Source organism: Solea solea, chromosome 11, assembly GCF_958295425.1.
Source record: "Solea solea chromosome 11, fSolSol10.1, whole genome shotgun sequence".
NCBI lineage: Eukaryota > Metazoa > Chordata > Actinopteri > Pleuronectiformes > Soleidae > Solea > Solea solea.
The window spans coordinates 11,998,432-12,009,431 of NC_081144.1; the positions used below are offsets into that span (position 1 = coordinate 11,998,432).

Here is an 11,000-nt window from a genome sequence, read left to right on the forward strand (position 1 = left end):
CTTTTAAACATCATTGTTTTATGAGGAGAAAGCAATAAAATGTCTTTGTGTTTTTAACCTTTTTTGTGTCTTTGGGAAATTCATGACTCTTACTTTAAAACTCTTTCTTTCTTTTTTTTAATGCTGTTACACATTTGTTACATTTTATGACCTGACATGGTGTTTGTGCGTGTGTGTGTGTGTGTGTGTGTGTGTGTGACTAAGTGAGACGGGTGAGGGTGCCTGTCTCCTATCCCTCCACCCTTTTGTTGCACTTCTTTAATCAGCAGCAGAAGAAAGCAATATTTTGGCCTGTCTGTCAACAGTGTCCGACCAGGACGCCACTACAGCCAAAGCCCACGCTTTCCCTTCTCTCATGCAACAGTCAGATAAAACCCTGCACATTAGGAGGAGCAGAGGCATTCACTCCTTCACCTCACCAACACCCATCTCCTTTCTTCCATCCCTTTTTATATGCCCATTGTTGATTTCCTCCCCTCGTTTTTCTAAAGTCGGCTCAAGAAAAACCCCGTCTCTGATTAATTTCTCCCTCTTGATTTTTGTTTGCATTTCTTGTTTTGTTTTGTTGGATGTTGTAATTGAGCTTATTTGCTTTAGCTTTTGTTTTGCACTGCTTTTCCTTTGCTTAAAGGAAATGAACTCGACTGTCGACGCATTTTACTTGCACATCTGGAGACTACTGGCCTTTCTGAGGAAGTGACACATAACACACACACCTTTTATGTGTGTGTTGTGTGTGTGTGTGTGTCTCTGAGAGAGAGAGTGTGGTACATGATCAAAGAAAGTACTTTGTTCAGTGGTTGTTAAGTACAAACAAACTCATACTGATGCTCTCAGTTGTGGGGTTAATCAATCGATCCAACTTTACTTATATCGTTTTCCATACACCTAAAACATTGCAACATTGCAGACAGACACACACTCCTTCATCAGTACATACAACATTTAATTCACACATACATAAAAATCTTATCGTAAATGGGAGCTGATGAAACTTTATGATCCTAATAACAAGAATTAGTAAGCAGACTAATGATGAGCAGATTTAAATGTGAGATGGAAAGAGAAATAAAGTAACGAAAGTAGTGATTGACTGAGTCAAATTCTGTAAAATACTCAAAATACCCAGGAGTAACGGGCTGAGAATATAAACAGAGAACTACAATCAAAAGCCACACACGTTCAGTCTGCATTTAAAAAGGTCACCACTGTTCTGCAGTCATCACTCTTTTTTTTTTCTTGGCAAATGTTAGATGTATACATTGATAAGTGAAACATACAAACTCATTCCTCTCGTATATAAAAAGGTTTGCTCACTTCAGCACTTGCCCACTAACAAATGCACCTTTACTCTGAAGGAACGCTGCTGCTCAGAGTCTGTCTGCACGCCACACTATCAAACTTTGGAGACAAAAATGTCAAATTTGCGACGATGGTTTTATAAAAGCACTGAAGCATTATGTAACCATTTTTCTCTCGAAAGGCCCATTGTTCTGTCTCTCTCACACACACTTCAAAGTAACCCAACATATCTTTAGTGTTTTGCTGGAGAAACAGTGGTATAGCACCTCTCCCTGCAGCAAAATATTAAGGGTTGATAGCAGTGCAATCAAGGTGTCCCAGCAGTCCCATTGGGTAACACACTCTTGCAGTGGTTGTCGGGCATATCAGGAACGAGGCAGGAGACGGGCAGTTTGTAATGGCATGAGATAGGCTATCTTTATTGTCAAAACATAAGAATGAAGGGGGGGACGCACAGATTAGCTTTCCTGACAGTCGGCCGTTTGAAGTCTATGCCAAAGTGCATTTAGGGCTGTTATTCCCCACGTTTGCTCTCACAAATGCAGAAACGCTCACAGGAAAAGGCGGGACTTGCTCGCTAATCAACTGATAATGGGCCGCACTGTCCGTTTGCCATAGCTGCCTGCCATCCTGCCTGCACACTCACGGCACACTTGCTTCACACACTTGACTGGCACTGGCCTTGCTTCGTTATGTCTGCTTCAAAGATGCTATGATATAGATCTCACAGTTGATTTCATTACAACTTTGCTTTAAGCATACAGCATGTGATAAGCACAATGTATATTATCTTTTTTTTTTGTTTTTTGTTTTTTTACAAAAGGAGGTATACGGCATCACAGCCGACGTTTGACCTGCTTGTCTGGGGTCAGGAAATTCCACCCTGAGTCTATTGTCCACTTCATCGCCTCAACTTGGGCTCACTGATGTCCTCGCTGATGTCCTCACTGATGTCCTCTTTTACAGGTCATATCAAGGATCCGTAGGGAAACGCAGACCTGGACTCTGTGTGTTTGTGCACCACTGAAATCAGCAGTGGACAAACGCAGTGTTTGACGCAGCACAGCGTGTGAAGGTACAAACACATAGTTATACTGCATGCGGCCACACCAGAATGCACCACCCTGCGTCTTCCTGCACTGATAAGACGGTGGGAGACAGTGAAGGAGGCGGTGCAGAGGTGGGTAAAGAGAAAGGGCCAGTGTGTGTGTGTGTGTGTGTGTGTGTGTGTGTGTGTGATTGTGGCAGGGGTCGGGGGGGAAGAAGGGTAGTTAGGTGTCAGTTCCTTGACTTCCCCCCCCCCCACAACCTTTCCAACGGCCTCCATCTGAGGAAGTGGATCCTGCGCAGTGTCTGTTCAGCTCCAAGAAACAAAACAAGGCAAACACTTGCGATACCACAGTTTGCATTGTTTCCGAATCATATGTTCACCTTATGATACATCTGTCATTGGAAAAAAAGAACTTGCAGTCCCAATTTTATCCTTTGCTGCACTCACGTGACATGTATTTGCCTCTATAGAGCAGATTTTGATTGCGTTTTTTTTCTCCCCGACACAAGAGCTCCATAAACATCGTTGAACTTGGCTCTCAGGTACATACTGAATTTGACCACCAGCTCAGGTGTAAGCTTTCCTTTTGGAAAGAACAAAGCAGTGTAGTCTAACTCGGGCAGGAAAGATCTCATTTTCTGTGCTATTGCTTTGCAGGAAACCAAACCATTCATCCAGCCATGTACTCCCATCCTGAAATGGGGGAGTAAAATGCTAAGAGCCAGAAGGAGGCAGGGGGAAGGGGGCACCAAAATAAAAACTAATAATAATGACTTTATTTCCATGTCCAACTCGCAGATGTTTGCTTCCTTCCCTTTCCTTTCATGTCAGATGAAAATCTCTCCTCCTGTAAGGCTTTGAAAAGAAAAGGCACTGTGGGTAATTGTAGATATGAAAGTGTTTGTTGCTTTTTTTGATTGAGTCATTCCCTGCATTTGTCATGAAGGTTGATATCTCTCATCTGTGTTGCTCAAGCCAGACTTGAACCCGCTTCCATGTTTATCGTGAGGGCAGGAAGATGCAGCTTTGCCTTGCCACCCCTCCCTACAACATCCTGGGATCTTCTGGAAACATCCCAGAGAAGGATGCCTTTCCATGGTCACTGTAGAGCTCAGTGACCTATTCCACATGTCTATGTAACCGGTGGTGTCACACACTCGGCGTTGTGTTGTGGAGAAGAAGCGAGGGCCGGACCACAAAAGCGTTTTGGAGGCAGTCTCTGTTTAATTTCGGACAGAATGTGCATAAAAGTAGAAGACAATCAACAGTCATTTGGAGCCTCGAAACACATGAAATGAGAAAATAAGTTCAAGGAGACAAGGAGAGTGTAAAAATGTATAAATGAGGAAGCCTCAGCTCAAAACGTATGGGATGAAAAAGTCCACTATTTTGATAACATTTTACTAAGTACGAGTATATTGTACAAGTAAAAGTACTGGTCGAAAAAAGTGTACTCCGAGTGAAAGTTACTTAGTCTTTTTTTTTAACAAGGTTGGAGATCTTTCTTGTGTCGTGAAAAAATGAAAAGGTGACACAAATCTCACATGCAATGTTTTTAATTAAAGTCAAACCTTTACAAATTAAAGTACTGACAAAATAAAATATTTAAACACATAATGTGTCAGTCAAAGGTCACAAATGCTTCAACTTTCTCACTCGGGAACCTTAATTAGATCCAATTCACCTGTCCTCATCGTTCACCTGTCCTCATCGTTCACCTGTCCTCAACATTCACCTGTCCTCATCGTTCACCTGTCCTCATCGTTCACCTGTTCTCATCATTCACCTGTCCTCATCGTTCACCTGTCCTCATCATTCCGTATCCGTTACGGATGGGATTTAAAACGTACCATTCTTCCAAAAAAACCTACTTAAGTAAAAGTAAAATTACAAATTTTAAAAATGACTTCAAAAACTACAAGTATACAAAAAACCTTACTCAATAACAGTAACGCAGTAATTGTAATTCATTACTTTCCTACTCTAACCTCAGACACACCCTTGTATATATACATATACACATGGCAGGGAGGTAAAACAACAGACAGTGAAACTATATAACTATAACTATTTTTTGCGCCTCATAGCCGTAGACAATTACAACTCCTATTACAACTTAATAATGAGCATTGATGAATCTATATTTAAGTGCTGTTGAGAATTCACAGGTGTGGTTCAACTGAGATGAGGTAAGAAAGTTACTGTGTGACATCATGTGCCATAATACACCTTTTAAATAAAACATCACAACAAACAGATCAAGATAAGCTCTTGACGCAAAAAAGCTATGTGGAATAAAGATTTGAAAACAAAGTCACACTGACAGACCATGATGCGTGGAGTCCTCAAGTGTTCTGGGAAGCCAGAGATAGGATGGTAACACACTACGACCTTTATTCTGCCATCAATTAAAGCTTCCGTATGTGATTACACATGTCAGACCCCGGAGACACAAGGATTCCTTTCTTTTCTGCTCCCTCTTTGACATTATCTGACACATTTTATGGCTCTGCCAGCTATTGTTCTGAAACGGATAAAAATAATATGTTGATGTGGCCACATGGGTGTTTCCAGTGGCGAGGTCGCGAGGTCACAGGGGTTCGGGGGGGGTCGGCCTGGCTAACCAAACACAGGAAGGCAACACTGTAAGTCACAGTCAGGGGGTGTCAAGGCTGGACACTTGTGCTCCCCAACTGTCTATTAATAACATTCATGTGTGTGTTTGTGCGTGTGTGCGCACGCATGTGGGGGAGAGATGAGCAGAAAGACATGAGGACATGTTAGTGCAAATATATTCAATTGTATTTTATTTATTTTTTTTAAATATTGTGTACAAGCATCATAAACATGATAAATGATTAACGCCATCATTACTCATTTTCTTATTCATAAGAATTTTAAATTGAGCTTGAGTTTCCTGTGGATATATGTATATAATGGTGGGGACAGTGGGGACCGTGGGTGAAGGCGTGGGGGTGTCACAGCGTCAACATAAGTAGACTAATCATATGTCCCCCTTTTAAAGTGGAATATTTGGAGGCGTGTGCTGTCGCAGTGCGAGCGCGCAGAGGAAGGGAGGGCAATCCTCGTCCGGACACTAAAAAGACCCAATGGCTGGTGCAAGGTGGCCAGGAGCGCTGGAACACCACAGGAGGCGGTGGACGCAACAGAGGAGAACAAGAAGAACAAGAAGAAGGAAAAAAGGAAAGCCTCGGCACGTGAAATTTGTGGTGGAAGCAGCGAGAATGCGCGGAGCGTCCACGGGAGCGTCCAAGGAATGAGTCGTCGCGCTTTGACGCGCGCTTCACTTGATTGTGAGTGTTCTCAAGGAGTTGGAACTGCGTGGACAGAGGCGCGCGGTAAGTGAAGCAGAGACCCACCTGCGTCGAGACAGGTACCTGCGCTGGACGCGTGGTGATGACTTTCAGCTGACGAGGCGCTTAAAGTATGATCTTTGGACAGATGCCCTGCAGGGACATTCTGTGTCATTCATTTTTTGAATCACTGACTCTTTTGGCTGAACCTTAGCTTTCAGCCAATCGGATCAGACTTCTTGGCTGTAGATTTAAGTCAGTGACCACAGCAATCTGAGTCAGAACATTTGCCTTTGTACTTTTTTTATATATATATTTTATATACTTTATTTTTTTATTTTCTGTTCAAAGAGTGAAGTGCCAACATTTAATATAGCTGTGGGATAAAATAATAACACTCATATACTCCATGATTTGGAATGGATGGAGAGTTCCTCCTCATTCACATGCTGTCACACACCTGGACCTGGGCTTTCACTGTGAGCCACTGACTCCTGGGAGCCCCAACCCTCCCCAATGAAGCAGTCCTGGTGGGCCCGCCTGGCACAGCCCGGCCTGTTTGCCGCCTGGACCTGTATATGGCTGGTTCAGGGATGTGGACCGGGCCCCGGGTATGGCATCCGCCCCAGAGCCAGGAAGCTCACACCCATGCACTACAAGCAGTTTTTCCCCAACTTCTCAGAAAACAACCTTGGGGCGAGCGGGAGAGCAGAGGGCAAGATCACACGCAACTCTGAGCGCTTCAATGAACTTGTGTGCAACTACAACCCTGACATTGTGTTCAAAGATGAGGAGAACACCAATGCAGACCGCTTCATGACCAAGGTGAGGTCAAAGTGTCATTGTTGATGCACCTGTCTCAGATTTGAACCACTTTTGTCACCTTTTACCACATTATAGTGTTGTATGGTAAGACTACGGGCTAAATCTCAGTCTTTCACTGTCTTTTCTAGACCATAACACATGAAGAGACAAACATCATTTCACATTAAACTCTGCAAATGCAGCATGGCACCTACGAAACCAAACCCTGTGCCGCCATTCATTATTTGCTGCAGCATTCACTGTCCACTCTTTCCAGGCCCTGAACACGAAAACAAATGTTCAACACTAGAGTGTGTAAGTTTTAACCAAACCGCCCCTCCCTTTTCTTGAGATAAGAAGATCAGGATGTAATTCAACACTACCCCCTTAAGAGACTCAGTTCTCCTTCGGGAACACTTCCTTTTAATCGTTAACCTAAGTCTTTGTTATTGGAAATAAAACTATTCCTATGGCAGGTTCTCACTGTGCCTGCCAGGAACAATATGCAGGCAAGTTGAATTCCTGATTGTGTACTTGGGCATAGGTGTCCACACATAAGGAAATAGCAGCTATTCGTGCAGGGAGGTGAACAACATTTTGGACAAAAATTGTATTTAATGCCTGTGGGTTTTCTTGACACTCAGCTGTTGATCTGTTGCGGAAGCTGTGGCTTTCTGTGCTTGTTTAGGATAATGAATCTGTGTTCCTGATTTTCTTTTTTTTGTGATGTAAATGTGTGGTTGTATATGTGTGTGCCCTTCTGATGCCCAGTATGAGTGTGTGTGTATGTGTGCATATGCCCCCTTTTTTTTGCCCAGATGTGAAAGACGCTCTTTGTGTGTCACTTGGAGACTCAGAGGGGTCGCCTATACAAAATTCCCGCCTGCTGAAGTAATGGCACTGTTGGAAAAGCGACTATTGTAATTCCGACAATGAAACGCCTCTCCTCAATGGCATCGCGAGGAAAATGTACCCAGTTTGTTTTCTGTCTCTCTCGCTTTCTCACCCTTGGTGTCACATTCCCAAGTCCATGCCCATACATTCTTCCCCTCTGCCCTCTCTCTTTAGTCCCAACCTCAACACTGCGCTACATTTCTTTATTCTCACCCCACTTTTCCTCCTCTCCATCCCACACTCTCATCACCTTCTCACCCAAATCCCAATTCTATTCACTCACTGATATAGGCCCACAAGAGCGGCTACTCCACAAGTCACGAGCGGGCAACGTGTTCAGGAGATGCTGATGAGTGTATCACTTCAGATGCTGACCTCGTCACTTTTTTACTGCCTGCTATTTTGTGACAAAGCTGACACAGTGTGTGATTTTTTACTGCCCGTGGGGGCGTGAGGAGTCACTGTGCACATTTCTGATCAAATGTCTCAGGGGTGAAAACAAGAAACTCATGCCTGGAACAATCTGAGGAGTCAGAGAATGGCCTTGATTATTCTGTCAGCCTGTCGAAAAGGCCAGGAATGTGCCAAACTGGCTACAGTAGCTTTCTTCTTGTGCTCTGGTTGTTTGAGCAAGGTTGAGAAATGGACGTGAGGGAACGGCAGACAAACAATCATATCCAGGAAGGCAGAGCCGGAATACTGGCATCATTTTGTCCGTCGTCATGATGTTTGTCTGTGTACTGAACTGTAGAGTCACATACTGTACATACCTCCTGACTTCTTGGGTGCCAGTGGCCCTGTTAATAAATAATTACAAGTGTATGTCACTCCTACTTGAGGTTGGTCGAGACATGCCTTTCACTGTACATTGCACACGCTGCAGACTAAAGTAACTAAAATGTCTCAAAAGTAACCAGAGGATGTTTTTCTCCAAAATGTATCTTAAATTGTTTTATTTATTAATAAAAAACAAGTACAATGCACACAATACAGCACCTCAACTCAACTCCTTAATTCTACCTTAATAGGGTATACATTGGATTTAAAAGGAAACATTTGGAGCAATTAGATTTAAATACACATAGATGATGATATTGCTGTTATATTTATTACAAACATTAGACTGGACATTATTTTTGATGAACTCAAGCCCTATATTTAATCTTTTTATGCATCTTTTTAATTACTGCTGAAAGAACATTTAACTGTTGTGACATTTGGTATAAAGGGATCTCATTTGTAACCATATGCAGTTTTCTTTAAAACAACATTGTAATCTTCAGCAACTTGTACTTAACATATGTGAAGCGTAACCCTTTATAATGTTTACAGTTTCTGATTAAATTACCTAACAGCTGCCGCAACGATGTACTGGGCAGGATATTTTGTCATGTTTTAAAGTAATATTATGTGCGGCATCTTCTTGTCCTTTATATATACACAACATGTCCCTAACAAATCGTCTTCCCATCGTCTCATTGTGTCCCAGCGATGCAAGGACTGTTTGAACAGGCTGGCTATTGCAGTGATGAACCAGTGGCCTGGGGTGCACCTACGTGTGACAGAGGCTTGGGATGAAGACGGTCACCATCCTCCCGGCTCTCTGCACTATGAAGGCCGAGCTGTGGACATAACCACCAATGACAGAGAGGCAGACAAGTATGGTCTTCTTGCTCAGCTGGCCGTGGAAGCTGGCTTTGACTGGGTCCACTATGAGTCCAAATATCATATCCACTGCTCAGTCAAAGCTGGTGAGTTTTAATTGGGAACTATTACAGGAGGGCATGCTGTTAATTGTTGTATCAGACAAAACAAGGAACATAATGTGTGTGGAGTCATCATGGTTTTTTTCTGCTGACCTTTTTCCACAGATCACTCTGTTACAGTGGAAAAAGGTGGCTGTTTCCCAGGCTGGGCCCGGGTGACTGTAGCTGGAGGCAAACAGAAGAGTTTGTCATCTCTGGCTCCTGGGGAAAGAGTCATGGCACTGTCGGGGACGGGCCAAATTGTGTTTAGCCAAGTCATCTTGTTTCTGCACCGTGACCAAGAAAGCCGGTCTACTTTTCTGTCTCTGGAGACTGAAGATGGACACAGATTGGCCCTCACGCCACATCACTTGGTCTTTTTAGCCAACCACTGCAGACTTTCCAGCAGTGAGTACCAGGCTCAGTTTGCCAAAAGAGCCAAAACAGGAGCGTGCGTTCTCATCCATACAGCAGACGGCCATGTGCGTCCGTCTCGAATCGTGTCTGTCTCAGTGGAGGAGAGTATAGGAGTGTATGCGCCTTTGACGGAAGCTGGAACACTGTTTGTTGATGGAGTGCTCGCATCCAGCTATGCACTGCTGGAACACCACAGACTCGCACACTGGGCATTCGGACCTGTTCGACTCCTCTCTTCATTCAACCAGCTACTGCTAGGGGAGACGGCAAAAGAACAGCAGATGACTGAGAGGGAAACAGCTCACACCGAGACTCAATTTCAATGCAGCACCTTGGTCTTGAAGGATGAAGCAGGTGCATGTGTAAATAATGATTTTCTGAACAAACAGGACAACCTGAGTGAACCTCTGAGGATGAAAGTGAGGCAGATGCAGACAGCTGAAGTGCACTGGTATGCAAGATTACTGTACAATATCGGATGTATCCTTTTAGACTCCAACTTATTCCATCCTTAAAAGCCTACGTATGTGATACATCATACATTTTGATACATTTACACTAACACTTCCTGTTATTTTCTTCAATAAGTTAAAAACATTGGCTTGCTTTTTTCCCCCCAATATTGTTTGTAGTATATGTCACACACAGATTTGTCTGAGGAGGTTGATGGTTATACTGTTTCATAGTATATTTGTACATCACGTTTTGCTTAATGATCTCAATTATATATGTAAAAAATGAAATATGTATGCACATATTATTAATGTGATTGTAGGAGGATTTTCCATCAACAATAGAATCTCTATTTTTTTACGTTCGGAATCATAATATATAAATGTTTCATTTCATTATAATTATTCCACTACATGCACTGTATGTCCTCACGTGTTTTCATGTCGTACAAACAAATTAAAATGTAATTTTATTAAACAAAAATCTGCTTTCTCCTTTTTTTTTTCTCCTCTTCAGAGCTGGAGTTAATTTTGGTTGTTAAAGTGGTTTACTTTCTGTTAAAAGATCATATCGAGGGCTTCTAGTTGAGCATTATGTATGTTACAGTGAGCAGTCGCTCTGGGAATCCAGTCTTAAGGCACTGACTGGTTAATAAAAAGCCCAGACATACTTAATATTCCCCACACTGAGCCACCAACTTGAATTTATCTCAGACTTTATCTTGTACTGAGGGAGTCAGTTTCCAGGTTTCTTAGAATCTTAGAGGAGACACATTCAGGACCTTATGACCTCCTCTTATATATTTGTTAGTGGTGTGGTGCATTGTTATCTAGTTCATAAACAGCTAAAGTTAATCTATGCTCTATATCTGTACCAGTTTCTACTATAAGTTTATACATTTTAATGTAAGTCATTTGTCATCAAACATCTAATCTTAATATGCTTTATGTAAAACAACTTTTTAGACATTCACTGTAAAATGCAGGACTATACTCCATGGTTATACACCCCCTTGTGGAG

General features: G+C 42.6%; 1 protein-coding gene across 1 annotated transcript; it reads left to right on the forward strand.

Moving 5' to 3' along the window:
* The first annotated feature begins 5,428 nt into the window (after positions 1–5,428).
* dhh (desert hedgehog signaling molecule) lies at positions 5,429–10,464 on the forward strand. The gene is made up of 3 exons (XM_058641880.1): positions 5,429–6,492; positions 8,855–9,116; positions 9,237–10,464. The coding sequence occupies exons 1-3, from the start codon at positions 6,184–6,186 to the stop codon at positions 10,040–10,042; spliced, it is 1,377 nt and encodes a 458-aa protein (XP_058497863.1). The 5' UTR covers positions 5,429–6,183; the 3' UTR covers positions 10,043–10,464.
* The last annotated feature ends 536 nt before the right edge of the window (positions 10,465–11,000 follow it).